Source organism: Calidris pugnax, unplaced genomic scaffold, assembly GCF_001431845.1.
Source record: "Calidris pugnax isolate Ruff unplaced genomic scaffold, ASM143184v1 scaffold21, whole genome shotgun sequence".
NCBI classification, from domain to species: Eukaryota; Metazoa; Chordata; class Aves; order Charadriiformes; family Scolopacidae; genus Calidris; species Calidris pugnax.
Window position 1 is genome coordinate 1,693,994 of NW_015090770.1, and position 19,556 is coordinate 1,713,549.

At 40.6% G+C, this 19,556-nt stretch overlaps 1 protein-coding gene across 4 annotated transcripts in view; it reads left to right on the forward strand.

Annotated features, from left to right (window-relative positions):
- CFAP221 (cilia and flagella associated protein 221) overlaps positions 1-19,556 on the forward strand; it is a 30,507-nt gene that overhangs the window by 302 nt on the left and 10,649 nt on the right. For 2 of the 4 annotated variants that reach the window (XR_001411611.1, XM_014938978.1), the window contains exons 1-20: positions 587-825; positions 929-1,002; positions 1,584-1,696; positions 2,506-2,690; positions 3,145-3,245; positions 4,246-4,332; positions 4,438-4,533; positions 5,010-5,110; positions 7,507-7,610; positions 9,632-9,791; positions 10,314-10,437; positions 10,525-10,636; positions 10,853-10,961; positions 11,534-11,621; positions 13,301-13,390; positions 14,604-14,699; positions 16,188-16,278; positions 16,910-17,025; positions 18,124-18,231; positions 18,362-18,517. Coding sequence is in view for 1 of the 4 variants with exons in the window: in XM_014938978.1 (XP_014794464.1) it covers positions 2,552-2,690; positions 3,145-3,245; positions 4,246-4,332; positions 4,438-4,533; positions 5,010-5,110; positions 7,507-7,610; positions 9,632-9,791; positions 10,314-10,437; positions 10,525-10,636; positions 10,853-10,961; positions 11,534-11,621; positions 13,301-13,390; positions 14,604-14,699; positions 16,188-16,278; positions 16,910-17,025; positions 18,124-18,231; positions 18,362-18,517 (1,878 nt within the window). In the remaining 3 variants the exon portion in view is untranslated. Of the gene's footprint in view, positions 1-586; positions 826-928; positions 1,003-1,583; positions 1,697-2,505; positions 2,691-3,144; positions 3,246-4,245; positions 4,333-4,437; positions 4,534-5,009; positions 5,111-7,506; positions 7,611-9,631; positions 9,792-10,313; positions 10,438-10,524; positions 10,637-10,852; positions 10,962-11,533; positions 11,622-13,300; positions 13,391-14,603; positions 14,700-16,187; positions 16,279-16,909; positions 17,026-18,123; positions 18,232-18,361; positions 18,518-19,556 lie in introns of those variants that run through there. The other 2 variants (XR_001411614.1, XR_001411615.1) reach the window with 2 other exon arrangements.

The window sequence follows — 19,556 nt, forward strand, 5'->3', positions numbered from 1 at the left end:
GGCGCCCCCGGGCGCGGGGGGGGGGGGGGTCTCCCCCGCACCAACCCCAGTCCCCCCTTTCCCCCCCCCTCAAACCGCGAGTGGTGCGGCCCAGCTGGGGCTGCCCCGTTGCCTAGCAACCGGCGGGGCCGCCGCTGCGCTGAGGTGAGGGCCGGGCCTCACCGCCGGCCGGGGTGTCCGGCTGCCGGGCCGCCGGGAACGGGAGCCGCTGTGAGGGGAGGAACGGGTTTCACAGAGGCTCCCTCCGGGCCGTGGGGATGCGTGGGGCGGAGGAAGGGGGCTTCCCTCGGCCTGCGGGGCTCGCAGAGGCTCCAAGGGGTTGGGGCGGGACGCCCGGCGGCAGGGCTGGAGGTTGAGGGGGCTGCGGCACCGGCGGGGGTAGGTGGTGAGAAGCTCTAAGCCCTTCTGCCAGCTAGCAAACTCTTCTAGCCTAATTGTGTAGAGTGGACCTTAAAAGCACGTTTTCCATTGCTCCTAAAGCACGTCGGTGCTTTTACAAGTCTCGCGCGGAATGTAATGGCATTAAACTGCATCCCTTTCTAGCGGTGCTAGGAGCTCTGAGGCACAAAGGGATCAAAACCCCCAAGTGATGACAAAAGGAGGGTGATACCTTCCCTGGTCTGAGGGGATTTGGGGTGAGTTTTGGCACTGCCTGCAAGGGAGCTGGGATTTCACAGCCCCAGAGTTCTCTTGTTGGTGTCTTTGCCCAGGTGTCCTGGGAAAACTTAACATCAGTCTGTCAGTCAGAGATTCCAGGACCTTGGAATGTAAACATTCCTCCTGTATTAGCCCTTTGAGGAACACTGCAGGGTGGTATTAACGTTGGTGAGTGACGATGGTAGCATCACTGTAAATTACTGATAAGTTTACACGGGGAATCCTTTGCTAATGTAAGTCTGTCTACAGCTTTTCAAAACTTGTATTCCAGATGGGGAATGCTGACCAAGAGAAAGAGGATGGTGGTTGTATAAATTAAAGTTGAACAACACAAGTGGAAAGAATGTAAGCCTTATGTTTAGAATTTTTTTAGCACGTTTTTGTCCGAGTTTGGTTGGTCTCACTACCTCAGAAGAAACTTACTGTTGTGCACAATAATACGGTTCCTCTTGTAGAATTTCTGTTGCAAGTGGAAAATTTGTACTTGGAGGCACAGAGTGGAAAATATTATTGAGGCCAGGGTTCTGGTAGCACATTATTTTAAGCTTCTTGCTTATTTATTATTTAATACTGCACAAGACCATAAATCAAAACAGCACTTTATGAGCTTGAAGCACCTCTCATCTTCTGCCTGAAAGATTTAAAGCAGACTAGAAAACCAGACAAATACCAGAGATGAGACCATAAAATGCAATGGGGGAGGTGGACCTCTTCAGTCCTCAAAAGTGCTGATCTAGGTACGTTGGACATCGCTTTGATGCTCCCCTCTGCCTTTACTTCTCGCAAACTTTTATTGATCGGTGTTAATTTTAGGTTGAGGCCCTTTAAGGTCATTCAGGCCGGTATGAGAGTGTTAAAGTGACGAAACAAATACTATACTGCTCTTGGTACTAATGATTCAACTTTGGAATTGTTGAATCTTAAAGCGCTGGCGTAGTGTGGATCGTACAACTGGTGTCCCAGCAGCTCATCAGCCTTCGTGCCGCTGCTGCAGGAGCGGGAAGGTGCCTCGGGAGGAGTCTACATTGTCTAGCATTGGGTGAGTTCACCTGTGCATTGATATTTATGCGGTACCATCCTGAGCTGTGCACCCACCTTCCTGTTCATGAAGAACAAATACAAAATGAAGGGGTTTCAGACCCCTTCTTGAGGGTTGAAAAACCCAGTGTGGCTTTTGAACTTGTTACTTTCTCCAAAAGTGTCTTGTCTATTCTCCATGGAGTTCATAGGAGAACCAAGGGGTGCGTGCTATATTTATGCAGATAATTTTTTGTGGATGGATTGTGTGTGGTGTCCTTTTTGTGTAATATTTGCACTTGTCATTAGAGTAGTTTATGTTCTGATAACTGTGCTTACTTAACACAGGATACTTGTGGCCTTCTGGGTTTACAGTTATCTTCACTAAACAAATAATCCAGATGATGCTATCCAAACAAAAGATTCAAATGCCAATTTTCTTATCCCTCATATTAATATTTAAAAGTTAAAAATGAATCTGCAAGTTAACAGCCCAAACACTCAGGAGAGATTGGAAGAACATTTCTGCAGAGATTAGTTTGGATAGTGGAATTATCAGAAGAACCTTCTCTCGTTCTCTTTGTGGGGGTATGTGAAGGAAGAGAGGGATGTTTTACATAGTCCTGAAAGCCAAATATACCCAGTAAGCCCTCGAACAGATGAACATGCCCAAAATGTTAGGGCTTGTGGTGGGAGCAAGGTTTCATGGTGTACTTCAGTAGGAGAAAAGTAACTCCATCTCCTAAATGTTTTTTGGCAGTTTTAGGCAACAGATGTTATCAGTGCAAGGGAAGACATCTTGATCATTATGTTGTTTTGATTCACCTCCAGGTGCTGAGGAACTTTAGTACCATTCAAACTCAATTTCTGTCGTAACATGGACGTGGTTCAATCGACCTCCACAGAAAGCATAATTGCTAAGAAATCCTTCAAGAAAATTCCCAGTGTCCTTCTTGACAGCCTAGTGGAGGAACCTGAAAAAAGACATGCAGTTCCCAATCACCTGCTGGAATCAAGTAAGTTTCTGCTCTCTCACTATTCCCCAACCTTGAAGCAATCCTAGGAGGGACTTTGCTATTTTATTTTTTTTCACAACTCACAGACAAAACTTTCATCCTGTTGCTTAAATTGCACTTCCTGTGAGTCCAAATCATAGCAGAGGTAGTCAGGAAAGAAGTAGTGGCTGTACTGATCTTGGCTGACCCTGAAGTTTTGGGGTAGCTTGCTGAAGCCATGATGCCAAAAGATAAACTGGTGACAGGATCATGTCTCTGCTGGGGTAGTAGTTGCTGCCTTTACTTTCCATTTAAAGAGTCACACCTGCTTAACAGAAGAATTAATCTCTTTCTCATTATTTTCTCTGTAATGCATTGGGTGCAACATAAATATACTTAATCAATGTAAGTAATAATCATCATGTGTGTTTCACCTGGTCTCCTTTTCTCCCTGTTTCATTATCTGTCTCTGTAGAGATTTATTCAGAGCTTCAGAGGAACAAGGTTGTACAGGCTGAGCCTGCTGTGTTACACTATGGAGGGTATGAAGTTGGAAAACATCACCAACAGACACTGGTGAGTATCAGAGCAGGGATCCTCTTGAGGGTCATAAAAGGATAACAGAAGCTGAGTAGACTGCTTGTGGTCTTGAGGCCTTTTGCTCCATGGAGTGCTCTAAAAAGCTGCACTTAAAATCAGTGGTCCTGCGGTAACAGAACATGAGCAGCTGCTGTGTGCATCACTGTCCTTTCCAGTCTCTGTTCTACCTCTCTGTTTCCCATGCCTGTGAGAGCTGTTAGTGAAATATGACTTGCACATCGGGTGCAAGGGTTCATGTTTTAAGTCCGTAAGAGACTGTTTTCAAAATGCACTTGGACTGTCACTGTGTCTGCAAACATGTTCACTGGTGGGAAGATTTTGAAAGCACCTTTGGCCTTCTGCCAAGGGCAATTTAATCTAAGGAAAGGTACTCCGTGCATAGGTTTGATTAACCTTTCCTTGTGAATAGCTTGGGTATTTCCTTTTCTTCTCTCTGTTTTCCCTTTGTCTGCCTTCTTTGTTCATATGGTAAGTGTTTTGAGGCAGAAGTTGGGTGATTATGGCAGACTATGTTCTCCAGATATAATGAAAGTAAATAAGAGGCAGGAGGCTTTACAGGCTGAACTGTCAGCATCCAAAGGTTTGCTTTGAAAACCATGGAATATTACATAATTTCTGTTGTTTCACTCTGTAAAAGTGAAGTCAATAGTTTGTTTAATTTTTTGTTCCTTTTGCACAAAAGGAAAACAGGATCAGAATTTGATTCAACAGTAGCTTCTTCTTTAGCAAGACTGTTATTCCTAGGTAAGGAATTGTGACTTGGTTCCAAAGAATAAAAATGCAGGATGCAAGGTTTACATGCTTTTCTTTTAAATTCAGAGCATGTTCAGAATTATCTCTGCTAAAGTAAAAATTACTGCTTCCTTGTTTAATACAGCTTCTTTGCTATGGATAGTCTCAGAAAGTACAGTTGGCATTCTCAACTGACCTCATATCGTAAAGTGTTCTGTGGTTTTGGTTTTCTTTTGTTCTACAGAAGCTGACAAATATTTCTGGTGATGTAATAAACCTTCACATAATACCTCCCCAGACAAAGTATTTTCAGATCAAATACAACAAAACAGTAAGTGTTGGAAAGCCTTCACACTGGTCTTTGCATGCTGCTCTGGTTTTGTGTCTTATAAGCATCTTTTACATAAGTTCTATCTTATTTTGGGTCGTTTTCTAGCACCGGCTTGTCCCTGGCTTGTCATATGTGGTTACTGTTGATTTTTGTCCTGATGAGTGGCGATATTACTATGACTGCATCCGAATTCACTGTCAGGTGAGGATTTATTATAAAAATGTATTTACAATCCTAATGGAATGAAACAACTATTAGGACACGATCATAATGATAAAGTAAAGGTACCATTAATCTCCTAAAACCATATAGGTTTATTCCCAGTAAGTCTGGATTGGAGTATTTAATTTTAAGCATCCAAAATTTTTGTCTCTATAAACATCCCAGAGCTGTGGGTAGAATATCCTCCTCATTCTGTTATTATTTGCCAGTAGGGCAGCCTTTGTGCCACACTGATGTAATGTCTTAGCTGAGCAGCCTTGGAGGAGTTCTAGATGCTGAAAGTATGGAAAGACAGATGGATACTGAAAGCAGGTAGAACATCAGTGTCCTGAGGTGCAACACAGGGATGATCTTGAAGATGTTTTATGCCCACTTGCTGGCCAACTACTACACAAACATTTTATTTCTGTTCATTATAAGAAACAAATATTTACCCCTTTTTTTTTTTTTTTCAGGGAGAAGATACATTAGTCGTTCCTGTACATGCTTACCCTGCTGTGAATGTTGTAGAATTTCCATCATTTATAAATCTGTCTGATGTATCAGTTGGTAAGAGGTGAGTTAAGGACAGACGTTTGTCCACATTTTGTGAGACATACACAAAATCTGAAAAATCTTATTTTCCTCTATTTGTGAAGTCAGCTACCATCTGGGCTGCAAAATAATTCCTTACATGAACTGTTTCAAGCTCACAGCGCACTTTCACAGAAAAGTAAATGCTGTGCAAACTAAACATATACAGTTTCAGTTAGTCAAAATTCGTGCTGACTCACTTCAGTCATCGTGTGGTGAAATGACATGGCTGCTGTTCATAATCTGTACACTCTCAAGTTCTATGTCTTTTTAGCATTAATAAGTCCTAAGTGAATGCATCTTCATTTCCAGAACCCTTCATCTTGAAAGGAAGACATGAGCTAGTAATGGTAGGTGTAAGTGGTAGCTATCCTCAGTCCAGAGATTGATCAGTCATTAGATTTGCTTCTTCTATTTAAAAATATTTAAAGTGGTCTTCTGATGTGGAGCTCTAAATGGCTTAGAGACTTTATGCAACAGAAAGAGTTAGATGAATGTAACACTGACTGTTCTACAGAAAGAGTTAGATGAATGTAACACTGACTGTTCTTATGAAGTAATTGGTAATAATTGTTAACAGGAACCAGGAAGGGCAAAAAGGAGAAGGGAGATCCTGTTGATTAGGGTCTAGTTCTGTAGTATATTGACCATATTAGTTGTAATTATGGTGATTTGTGTTAGTGTAAAGATTTGAGTGAATTCTAGGAACTGAAAATCTTGGCAGCTAGGTTTTGTCCTAGCCTATGAGTTGGAAGTAACTCATTAATTTTACTGAAGCGCAGAAATATGAATATGCAAGACACATACAAGGAAAACAGAAAATTCTACAGTAAAAATGAGCCCAGCATTGTGGAAAGAACATTTGTGTCTTTTTGTTTATTTGTTTTTTCTAATTCCCCTTACTCTGTAAAATAAGCAAATCCATCAGAATGCAGCTTTCTCACAGGACTGAACATAACTCCTGACTTTCTGGGTGCCTCTAGGCATGATGTGATTCTGTTTATTTTCTCCATTTTTATAACAAATGCTGAAGCATGCAGAATTTTCATACTCTCAGAATACAGAGAAGAGATTAGGCAAAGTGCAAGATAGAATTTAAATAACGGGAAGATTTCTCAACACAACAGGGATGCCCCTGAAGGAACTTGGAAGAGTTCCTGAAGAGAAAACTGATGGTTTCAAACCTTAATTTTTGCCACTATTTTTCATCATTAGGCTATTAAAAACTTTCCTAAAAATGAAAGCTCTCTAAGATACTTGATACTGTACAGAACCCAAAGGACTATGGGCTCAATCCATAGAAAATGGAAAAATCAATGGAAAATCGATGGAAATGGACTTTTACTTTCATAAGTGTAGGATAAGACCTATATTCTACCACCCAGCTTTCTCCATCAGGCAACAGGCTGCATAATTGTCTTTTTTTTTTTTTTTAAGGTATTTTAGTTGCCCTACAAGCTGCACTGCACCTTAAAAACCTCCCCAGTCTGCTGTTACATCTACTTCATGAACAGGTCATATTAAGGCAGAGAAAAGAGGACTTTGCTATTGTTTATTTCCTTAGGGGTTTCAAAATGTGCTTTCCAAAGGAACACTGTGTATAACTAACTTGCATTCTTTGCTAATCAGCCGGATAAGATTTCAGTCAGACAGTTTACAAAAACCAGAAATAAGCCTGGTAAATTGGTTCTGATTTGTAGGATGATGGATGGTGTTATAGCAATGCTTTTGTATTTCAATTTGATACATGAAAACAGATGCATACAAAAGCAAGACAGCTTGAAAAGATGTGTGCTAATACCCCTCACACAACCAGCATCAGACACAAAGGGCTTTTATGAAAATCAGGCCACAGCATCATTATTTCTAAGGTGGTTCAAGTCCAGTCATTCTGATGTGTTGGAGTTTTCAACACTTTTGAAGAGTGCACAGTCTTTTCTCATCGTTTTCCACCAGGAGGGCCATGGGAGAAGGCTGATTTCTGGTTCTGTATTTATTGTTGCTCCAGTTTGGATTGTTTGCACTTGCTAGTTATTGCAGTTTGTCAGAATTTGAGGACAAACATAAATAATTTCTAAAAATTAAATTTTATAAATTTTTCTGTAATTAGATTCTGCATGGATAGGAGAAAGTAAGTCAAGATGTAAAATAGCCAGCATTCAAATCAAGATTTAGCTCTCTTTCCTCACTTGAGTGAAAGATCTGAAGTATTTTGCCATTTTGGAACAATGAGGAATGCCTGTTCTCACATTAATAAGTAACCTAACCCTCTGAACGCAGATAAATTCAGTGCATGTCGTATATAATATAATTTTCCAGCTTGCAATTGATGATCAACTGTATTTTCATTAATTTAGTTCTTCATTTCTCTCTTTTCAGCAAGGAGTATGTTATCCCGTTGCAGTGCAGCTGTCCAATAGATTTTGAATTCCACATTGATTTTATTCAGCCTCACAGAGCCTTCACCGTCCAGCCAACATTTGGTAGGTTGAACTTATTTAAAATTCTAAATGTTAAATCCATATTCATTACGTGTAGTTACTTGTGACGGTGTTTTCAGTGCTACCCAGAAAAAGCCTTTGCCTTAGAGTGTTTCCAGGTAAATGCAGGCTGATAAATATTAGTCCTATGCAGTCTCATGGCAAAGAGCCCTCTGTGGCTGGTAGATTTCTTTTGTCGATGCCCAGCTACAGACCTCTGGCAAAATGTGGGATGTCCCAAACAGTCCATCCAGCTGCTGGAAAGAGGCAGGAAGCCCAGCACTCACATCTTTATCACACCTTTCCCCAAGGACTGTCTGCTTTTGCCCCATTAAAGGAACAGATACCTGTCTTTGTGGAATAGGTGTGCATCATGATACTTGACTGGGGGCACAGAGGAAATAAAAGGTGACCTTTTATCTACATCCCTTGTTTTCCCCTAGGGGTCTGGAAGAATTTGATAGAATTGTGTTCATTGCTTCGGTAGCTGTTGCGGTGATGGGCACAAAGCACGCTGTCGCAGGTGTTTCATGGGGTGGCAGTGGGTATTAAGATTCAGCCTAGACCTCTGTGTATGGGCTTTACAAGAGGCAGGGACTTTTGGCTACAGTTTGCTCAGCTATTTTCATGCCTAGTGCTGGAGAGGGCTCTGTCTTGAGGCAGGTATAACTGTTTGCAGGTCAGTTGCTATCATTGTTACATTTGCCAGGTGCTGGCAGAAGCATCTTAGATGCCCGGGTGTTCTGACAAAAATGTGTAAGTGAATGAGACCTGGCTGTCTAAGTCACGTAGCAGCCCGGTCAATTCCATGAAAATACATAAAAATCTAAATAAATAAAAACATTCATAAATCTGGTGCTTAGTGCCATTAGTGACCCTGGAATTTAAGCTTTGACTACTTGTGCACTTCAATAAAAGTTACTTTTGTTCCTGGATGTACAATGATATGAATTTGCCCTGTCTTGTCAGATGGATTTTCATTCTCCAGAGGCAGTGGTTGGATTCTATCATATGTGTGGTTCACAAAGATGAACTATGCTTCTACCTTGTTTTGGGTCATTCTTTCAGTGTAATATTCTTTCTCACTTTGTGCTTAAAGAAGTTTTGATATATCAAAGGAGGAAAGGAATAATATTACAATTGAGTAAAACTAGGGAGAAGTTGTAAAATCAGGAAGTTTTTGGCTTTTTGCATCATCATAGACAAAATGGCTGGAACTAATTCATGCTTTCTAAGTTGGCTTATTTCTTGGGTGAAAGGGGAACAAAAATATCGCAGAAAAGACATCAACCCAGCAGAAGTTAAGTCAGAAACTTTGGTACCTAGAAACTGAGGTGCTGAAGGCCATCTGAAAAGCACTAAGAAGTTTCAGCTCCTACTCAAGCCAGTAGTGATGAAATACTCTAACAAATTACACACACACACAAAAACAACAATGAAACTAACTGGTCTTTAAAACTACAGGATGCAGAAAACCAGGCAATGGTCACTTTACAGAGGTTATTATTATTTCTGATTAATTATTGAGCTGAATAATGCAGATGCAGAAATGCTGAGGAGCATCAGGGCCGAATGTTTAAGGATATGAAGGGTGGTTAAAGGGGTTGAGAAAATAATGGGATAGGTAATAAGGAAACAAGACCAAATAGAGAAAGAAAATGTATCAAATCTAAATGATTCCCCCAACTTGGAAGAGCCCAGAAGAATATGCTTATAATGCTTTGCTCATGAAAGTGGGAAGTTCTAGAGACTTAAGACTGGCAGATGCAAGTGAAGAATTTCTACATATAAACAAGCAATTATTTTCACAACAGTAGGAAATATTATAGTCTTACTGTCAAATCTCTCTGCTGTTGCAAAATATCTTGAAAAACACTTTGAGACCTGAAATATTTTCCAGGCCTAGTGCCATTCCTTCAAACATTAATATTGTTTAAAAAAAAATGTACTCCTGAGTCAATTTCAGCATACTTAAGTGGGCTCATGTTAGATGCACTCTTACTGTTTTTCTCCTCTGATCACAGGAATCATTCCAGGCAATGGAAAAGTGGAAGTAACTGTGAAATATTCCCCACTTGAGTATGGAACAGCACAAATGACAATGCAGTTACTGATTTCACAGTTTCACTCAAAGCCTTATGTGTGTGTATTCACAGGAACATCAACACCACATCTGGGTCTAATGTATGTGTGGCTGACTGATCTTTCAGTATTTTTACCCAGTGATAAAAAATACCTGTGTAGTAGGATTTCATGCCATTTTGCTGTAATAATTTGAAGCATTTGTATCTATGGAGACTTAAAATGCATCAATGCAATTAAACTGTTGATACATGTACCTACTCTCTTGCATAATTTGCTCGGAATGCCCTTAATCTGTATGAAGTGAAATTGTACCATAATAAAAATAACAAGAAGTTACATATCTTTAAGGAAGTGTTGAACATCCTCAGCTTCTATTATCCCTGCTCTATATTATTCTTACTGCTAAAGCCTTGCAAGAGGGTTTTGAGCAGTAAGGTCTTTTGGGCTGTACTTGATAATACTTTGTGATCTCTGAAGACTAGAAATTTTGGTTCCAGTTATAATTTAGGAGAGAAATTTCCAGTCTCCTTGTATATCTAAAGGGGATGTAAATGCATGTACTAGATTTTATGCCATTTACAGGGTACTTACAAGAGCAATATCTGTCTTTCTGACACTTAGAAAAGAACGTTTTGACAAACAACAAACTGCTCCAGAGAAAAAAGCTGTGTCTGCAGGAAAATCCATGGTGTGGAGAAGAGGCCAATTCAGCCGACCACGATCGAGGCCTCTTCAAAAAGTAAAGGTGAGAAGAGATTATAATCACAAGCGCTTTTTCTGGGCTGAGAATCTTTCTTGTTTCTATTTCTTCCTATTAATTTTTATCTCATAGGAAATTGAATACCAGAACCTCAGATTCCCCACAGACTTGTCAAACCCATATGCTGTAGCTACTGTTTTGAATCAGGAACCAGGCAAATTGAAGATTAAGGACTTGAAAGAAGGTAATATAATTAAGCAGCATAAACTTGGTCATAGCATTATTTGTAGATTTCTTATGAGGAACTCAGCTTTGGAATTGCTGAGGTGATGTGATTGCACTTTCTGTAAGAAATCTCAGCTTTATGTCTTAATGAGTTCAGTTATCATAATAGGTGGATTTTGCAATTAAAAATTCAGTCTAGTTTGAGGTGTGATACGGCTTTCTGGTATTCCTGCAGTGCTTTGCCAAGGCAGTGAAGGGATAAAAACAAGAGAGATGAAGGAAGCCATATTTCAATTAAAAGTCAAACAAAATATTCAGGAAGAGCAAGCAAATCATCTGAAGTGGTAAGTGCGGGTTAGCAGCAACAAAACTGGGGTTTGCTTAGCTAAGGCCTCTATGAATGACGTATGCAATATCCACTAGTGCATAATGCTGCCATTTCATGACCTGATAGGTTTGTTTTACAGCTAAGTTACTGTTGTTTTACTTTCTTTTCTTTTCTCTTCTGACTAAGAGCAGTCTCAGCAGTAATTCATAGTAGTACCCAATGCGGTCTTTGATTGTCTTCTGGTTGCACTCAGAAAGGAACCTGCTGAAAACCTTGTTCACCTATAGCCTTGCTCTCAGGCATCTCATCTTGTGCCCTTAAGGGCAAGGAAGCTTTTGTCAATAACTCAAGGCTAAAATGTATATTGGAGTGAACAGAATTGCACACATACATCAAATGGCATAAAGCAAAACACAGTCATGAGTGTAAGCACATTGTGGTTTCATTTGCAATCCACAGATCTGCTCTTATGCTGAATGTTATGGACTTGTAGACACCTTAGGAAGAGGAGAATAAGTCTGTTAGCCTTAAAGTACAGAAAACTATGCACTAAGTAAAGCATTTTTTATGCCTCCACTTTAAATGCAGGCAGGTTCATAAAGGCAAAGATCCGATGTCTGTGGAATTTAAAAAAGAGATTATTGAAAACCGACAGAGGGAAGAAGAGCAATACAAGGTTAGTCTTTGCTGTTTTTTCTGTAAATTTAAAATCAAACTTATACTTTCAGATACACTAGTGAATTGTATCAAGTTCTCTATGTCTTCAGTTTTTCTTCATACATCAATGCAAACATGTACTAACTCTACTTCTTACTGTAGTTATGCCTTTATTACGCCTGTGTATCACTGTTTCTGAGGTGGCTGTATCTTGGAGGTAGACAGAGAGAATGATAATATATTAAAGGAAATGTAACTAGATATTTGCCCAACCTAGCAGATTTGCACCCAGACACATCACAGTGCAATGTGGCAGTGTAATCCTGTCAGCACCGTGACCAAATTCAACTGTCTGTTTCTGTTGCACCTCCCTGAAGAGCTGGTGTCCTGAATGGCTCACAGTCAAAGAGCTAAACCCAGTCAGTACTCTCATGCAGAGCCATGGGGAGATAACTCAGCAGATTGTTCTTTTACACCTGCACCTTCTCTCTCTTTGGTTTCTTCCAGTCACCCCAGTCTGCAGGTCACCTTCCATGGAGGTGACAGCAGCAATACTTGGTGGCAGGAAATATCTTTCCCCATGTGGCACAGCCCTCAAGGGACAGGTGGGGCTTGTCCCTCTTATTCTGCCTCCTGGATACTCAAGTAGCTTCTGACATCCCACTGACTTCCAAGGAGCTGTTTATGGGAGTAAAATTATTTAGAGATAAGGTAAAGGCTTAATTTATACACTGAATTTGGTGCTGTGAATTAATTAAAACATTATATTTAATACTAGCAAAAAGGAAGTGAGTAAAAAGAGGATCTACATTGTGAGACTGTTGTATCACTGAATTAAATGTATGTTAACTGTGTTTAGAAACATTTATTTATTTACCTGTTGGCCACAGAGGTTCGGATATCTCTGGTTGGTAATGCAGTTGCCTCCATAACTATCTGACAGAGGTGTATTTTTGCTCATGCTGTCAGTTTGTTCACCTCTAGTGTCATTAGGCCTCACAGAGTATTTACTGTCCCTCTATCAGTTGCTCAAGTGGTCACTATGTTATACAGCCTGGGAGTGGCAGTCCTGGAGACCTGATCTATCTTCCATTGTACTAATTAAAACCTCAGTCCATGAAAATCATGGGAATTTCACTCTGTAGAATAACCCCAAGGTCTTTGTTTAAGGCATAACAGTATCCTGGAAATGAAACAATGGGTAAGTAGGACTGGGATGGAAGAGACACAATGAAAAGAAGCACTGGTATTTATCCAGCATGCCCAAACACTTTGAGAGGATCTCAAAGAAGTGAAATGATACCAGTAGTAACCTGTTTGGTGCCACTGGAAACCATGACAGAGATGTTCACAGAACATTGAAAGCTGCAGAAAATTTCTGTAGCGCTGTCATCTGGGAAGATGTGTTTGGGTGCCAACTTATGGTGTTGGTTCTGTAACCCCTCTCTGGCTGATTCTGACTATGCAAGAGAAACTGTGTTTCATTACAGCAGAGATCTGATTGAAACTTAGACCCAAATAAGCATTATTTTACTTTGTTTGACTTGCTCAAGGGTTGTAATAATCACTCCCTAGAAGGGAATGAAGTCTGTGTTTTGTCAAGCACCTCCAGAAAGTTACGTGAGTGGATTCCACTAGTTGTAAAGGAGAAAAAAAATTCACTGGATGCTTTGTACTAATGTGCTTGTTCTTCCTTAGATCCAAAGAGGGGATCCTATCCTGGAACAGGAGTTTCAAAGGAACGAAGTAGAAGTTTCTTTCAGACGTGTTGTCCGGCCTGTTGACCAGGTTTGTTGATATGTTGTTATAGAATCATAGAATCCTTTAGGTTGGAAGGGACCTTAAAGATCATCTAGTCCAACCAGGTATTGTCCCCTACTAAGCCAGCAAACATCCATAGATATTTGGCACTGAATACTTTTCCTCCTAATATTCCTATTTCTGTGTCAGGGTCTTATTTTCCATTTTAATTCTAGTACAGTGTTGCAACCACAGGTCAGATTGATAGGAACCTTTCTGGTACTTTGATTTTTTTTTTTTTGTCCTTCTCTGTGGTGTGAGGTACTTCCTAAGACCCATTCCCTAGGATTATTGGGAGCTTTGTTTAATAGATGCCCTGCTACTGAAGGAACTTTGAATGTTAGCAACATAAAGTGTTACCTTCTTGAGGAACAGGATAGCTGTGGGAGTTGGTCTTTTACTATACACTTACGCCTGTTTTACAAAGTGCTGAAAATTGGCAAGGCATGGCATGGGGTTGGGTGGAGAAGGTGTTCTGAGGACCTTCCTAATCTAAATGTTGGTTGAGCAGCTGCCTTCCTGTTGAGAGGTACTGTACTCTGTGGCCACTGGAGCCTCTTCTAGTGCCACATTCTTCTGTTACATCAATTTAAAACTGGATTTAATGCATCAAGAAAGGGATTTACTTGTGTTCAAAGAATATTTTGACAATTTAAGGCATTAAATATAGAGGCATCGCTTCTGCCTCAAGTATGTCCAGAGCCAGAGATCACTAGAGGTGGGGAAGTTATTCTGGAGAATTATCACTCCGGAGTTTACCCCGGTCTTTTGCCATTCTTTAAGTATGTCCTATCAGCCATTATTGGAGACATGATACTGGTTTTGCTGGGCCCTTGGTTTGAGCCCTTACAGCTATTCCAACTTCACAGCTGTGCATTCGGTAGAGACCTACTCCATTCTCCTCACTGACTGACTGCCCCTGTGTTGCACTTAAGTCATAGTATGTGGTTGTCATTTGGGTGGATGCAGACCATGCTACATTATATCTGATTACCTCCCATTAAGCCCTGTGCAAGTGCGGGCTTCTGGTTAAATGCCAATACTGCAAACATTTTCATTTGACTTAATTTCAGTGTTTAGAAATAACATATGGATTCAGGCCAAGGAATGGCTTGGGCTGGAGGAAATTTCTCCCTTGTCTAGTTGTAAAACAGGTGTCCTTTTTCTTTTCCGTTTCTGTTTTTTAAAAAATACCATGCAGCGTCCAAGCGTCCATCCCACATTCAACTTGCTCCGTAATGACCCCTGGGACAACAGAAACAGGATGTTGAGGAAATTCCAACAAGCAGCATACAAGGTAAGGTGAACAACCAGAATGCAGTGTGATGGCACGATGCCTTGGAAATAGCACAGAAGAACGTGCAAACTAACACATAAGGAGTCTTCACAGCTACCCAGGGATTTGATAGTTCGATAAATATTTCCCTCCTTCACCAGGAAATAAGGATCTGGAGTAAGTTTTGTATTCAGCCAATGCTTCAGCTGGTGATTCTGCTGGTGCTTAGTATTGCAATCAATACTAAACAAATGCAGATGAATTTAGTTTGTTGTGTTTGTTTTGTTTTTTTTTTAAATAAACATTTTTGCACAAAAAAGAGAATATTTCAAAATGCGTATAGAATACTGTGCCCAGTTTTGGGCCCCCGGTACAAGAAGGACATCAGAAAGCTGAAGTGTGTGCAGTGTAGAGCCACTAAGATGGTTGGGGTCTGGAGCACTCTGTGAGGAGACACTCAGCTGGGGGAGGGAAAGTAGAAGGAGAGAGCAGCACCTTCCAACGCACCTGTTATGTGGTTATTGGTGATGGAGCCAGAATCTTTGCAATGCTGCATGGTGGGAACATGGAAACAATGGGCATAAATTCAAATAAAAGACATACAGACTGTGTCTAAGGACAGCCTTTTTCACCATGAGGACAGTCACTCATTGGAGCAGGTTGGCCAGAGAGGTTGTACCGCCTACATCCTTGGATGTTTTCAAGACCAGATTGGATAAAACCCTGAGCAACCTGGTCTGATATCATCACTGACCTTGCTTGGAGCAGGAGGTTAGACCTCCTAAGATCCCTTCCAACCTGGAAGCTAAAGACTAATCAGTAAAATCACTTACCTCATTGGGTTTAAATATTATCTTGCATCTCCACTGCTCTTTTCAGAGTAAATCTAAATGTAGCAGGCAATATGGAAATGTCCTGTTCTCCTACTATCCAGTTTGGATATTTTTCTCCATTCAGTTTACAATAGTAGGCTCAATATGGAGGTCCTGAAATGAAATGCTCTTTCCTGTGTTGCACAAATAAGGAGGTGGCTAAATGACACTTTCTGGTATTAATACCTAGGGCTCTTCATTGTTACCCTGTGATATCTGGCACTAGGCAAATTGCACAGTGCAGGTTACTACTTATTTTCCTCATTCACAAAACAGCAAGTATTCATATGGCCCTGATCAACTGCTTGTTTACTCATTTTTAAATCTGTATATGCCAATAGACACAGCTGAAGGATTAGGACCTAGTGGAAAAAAAAAAAAGTCTAATTAAACTGTAAGACTAAATGCAGGTTTGAACTGGTTTTGATGTGTATTGACACTGTAGAGTTGAGGTCCATTCTGCACCTCTCCTTCCCCACTTTCTCCCTCCTGAACAGAAAACTGTAGTAAAAATTCTGAAATAGAGATGTCTGAGTGAGCTCTGTAGAATAAATACACTTGTAATGTATGTTTATTTCTATGGCTGTAAATCTTCGAGTGCTCAGCTTAATATTAAACTTTAAAATCATTGTCTCAGATTGTGACTCAGATTCGGCTAAATCGTTTACTGCTTCTGTTCCGCGGGCTATCCGGAGAAGCCAGAGATTTGAAGGAAGACTCTGTGTCTGGTAAGGAGCAGAAAACCAAGTTGGTATTTTGATATTACGATAATTCAGGTTGTACTGCAGTGTAGGAAGTGCGTTACATCTAAATGTAGAGACAGAGTCCTTATAAAGGAGTCTTCCAGAAAAAAATGAATTGTGACAAGGTAGAATTACAGAATAGTTTGGCTTGGAAGGGACCTTTAAAGGTCATCTAGTCCAATCCCCCTGCAACGAGCAGGGACATCTTCAACTAGATCAGGTTGCTCAGAGCCTTGTCCATCCTGACTTTGAATGTTTCCATGGGGCATCTTCAGGTAGAAGGTGTAATGGTAAATGGTGTAAGAGAGGCCTTCTGACTTGTATCTGACTTGCTGACTGAATGAGATAAAGGACCATGCTGGAGTGAGCTGGCTGTGATGTCCTTTTAGAAAAGGGAAAATCAGATCTGTCTGCCAGTTAAGGGATTGTGTCTGCTATCTTGTAGATGTGGGTTTTAAAGCCTTTAGGAACTACTAACTTACCTTTTATATTAAAATTTCTAGACACATTCTGTTTTAGGAAATGTTAAATATATATTCTTGGCTTGATTCTTTTTTCGAAACAGCGTATTACGATATGTTACAAAATCATAGTTTTTGCTTTCCAATCATGACAGACAGCAGGAGTTTCAGCAAACCAGAGAAAAGTGGAGAACGGAAGGACTTTTCTTCCAGCAGATCTGAAGATCGTATAGTCCCCTTTCACAGTTCCCGTGACTTTTACCGTGATTTGGTAGGTATGGTAGCTTAAATGGTGGCCAACACTCAAGATGATAGAATTTTGTTGAAGATACTGGCCCCAGGTCCAGTACTACCTTTATTAAAATTTCTTAATGTGACTGGTGTTCTGGTGTTCTGACAAATTAATTCAGGGCTTCAAATTTACTAAGGATGCTGCTGAAAACAATAAAAAAATCTTTGCATTCTCTTAATTGCATTCTAAAATTCTGAGTTATACATTAATGATCAGAATTAGTTAACATCCATGATTTTGCAGAAGAAGAAAAACGACAAAAAAAAGTGCCCTTCCTTTTAGAAAATAATGGAAGTCTTCTGTTTATTTGGAATATAGTTCTGCATGCTTAGTTCCTTCATTCCTGCATAGAAAATGCAAACATCTCCTTTTTGAAATATATAATGTTTTTTCAGCTTTATAAGTACAGAAACAGTTTTTCCCTCCTGACTTCTAAACTCTTTTCTCTCCAATTTTGGATAGCAAAAGATCAAATTCTGCACCCCATCAAAGTAAAAATATTTCCTCAGGCTCAAATCAATGTAGATTTTGGCTCAATGTCCACTTTTTTTTTTTTTTTTTTTTTCAGATGGTGTAACAATTTTTTTCAGATTCAGCTGGAATCTTTCTTGTATTATTACATATTGCTTCATCTATCAGTGTTACGTATATTACTTAACACAGCTTTTCTCCACTCCATTAAGTTCAGTATATTTGATCAAGAAACTGCTAAATCCATGATCTTTCATAGAAAAGCGAGAATGGAAATATTCCTTTATGCACTCATTCAGCTTGTCCTGGTGCATCCCTGGAAGTGTTCAAGGCCAGGTTTGGATGGGGCTTTGAGCAACCTGGTCTGGAGGGAGGTGGAATCAGATGATCTTTAAGGCCCCTTACAACCCGAACGATTCTGTGATTCTAAGTATGGCTTCTCAAAGTTTTGGTCATGTACCATGTTTCAGAATAGTGATCCACATATCTTTTACCACAGAGATGTTACGTTTCCGTGATAAAGCTGGAATGTTCCATTCCGTCTATGAGTTAATCAAAAGTGATTATTGTCATCTCCTGCAGTGCATCTTTTATCTTTACATGTAGGTTCCTCAGCATTTCAGCATTAGGAAGTATCAGCCATTTTGTACACACTATGCAGCCACAAGTTACAAACCTCGAAAACTTTCCCGACCACTGAGGCAGAGAGCCCAGGTAACAAGTCCTCTCAAATACTTTGCTGAAGTCACTCCCAACCCTACGTTTCTACAATTATTTAATTTATTTTGCTTCAACATTTTATACCAAAAAGCTCTGAAAACCTTGTGTATCTGTGTTTTTAAAGGATGAGTTGATTGAAGTAGTTGCTTCTCCTGAGGAGCAGCTGGAGAGGACGGATGTTCACAAGCCATCCCCAGAAGAAGGAGCAGAAAGCCTCTTAAAACTGGCTCCTCCCCAGGCTTTAGTCTGTCCTACAGAGAGCGACCCACTTCGCATTTTTGTAAGTAGAGGCTGACTTCCACAAAGAACCCAAGAAAGGAGGGGAGAAGGTGTTTGTTTCATCAGAAGCGTGATGGTAGGCATCATGCCCACCATCAATTGGTGGGCAATTTTCTTGCTCAGATTGTTATGTAAAACTATCCAGAGTGAGAGTGGTCCTTCCTGGTGCAAGCCCTGATAGGTAGGAGTCACAGAGCTTATCCAACTGAGAGGGGCACCATTTAACTTAAGGTGCAATTTGATCAGTTTAGGGGAGGGATGATAAGGCAAAGTTGCCAGTGATGGCAGAGAACTGAAACCCTTCAGTCTCACACTCCACAAATGGTTACTGATCCCAGGATTCCTGGGCACCATGGGGCCCCTCCCTTCTTCTCCATTTGTTTCCTCATTTGGATGTTAGAAAGAACCCATGGTCTTGGCATCTCAGTCCTTCTATAACCTCGTGCTCTTGCCCAGGTAGGTAGGACAGGTGCAGTCTTTTCCTTCTGTTCAGCCAGAGGACTCCAATTCTGTCTGAGCCTTAGGTAAACTGAGAGAAATAGCGTCAAACTCTTTGCTCACATTGCTTTCAGCTGCCTTAGAGTTTCCAGTAGTTCTCATAGCATCCCAAAGCCACATTTCCAAATTATTAGGCCCAGAGATTCAAAAAATCACAACCATGTGCATGGAAAGATTTTCTGTTACTTAATTGTCATGTAGATTGTGCTACTTGGCACCTACTACAGAAGGTATTTCCCACACAGTGCAGCATAGCCCAGGGCTCTGTGAGGTGTCTCTGAGCAGGCAGAGATAGCTGTATCACTTAGCACTCATGGGTACCAGGCAGCATCTCCAAGCCAGAGTGGCACTGTGCCCGCCTTGGGTGGCTCCACCTTTCAGCATTACTTAGCTGCAATGGCCCAGTGTGCTAGTCTGGTGATCCTGGGATAACATACAGGGTATAGACTTGTCCTGCTTGCATAACGGCCAGGACTCCAGTGGATTTACTGATTAGAACCTCTGTGCATCTCTTTCATATCTCTATCATGTCAGGGTAAGAG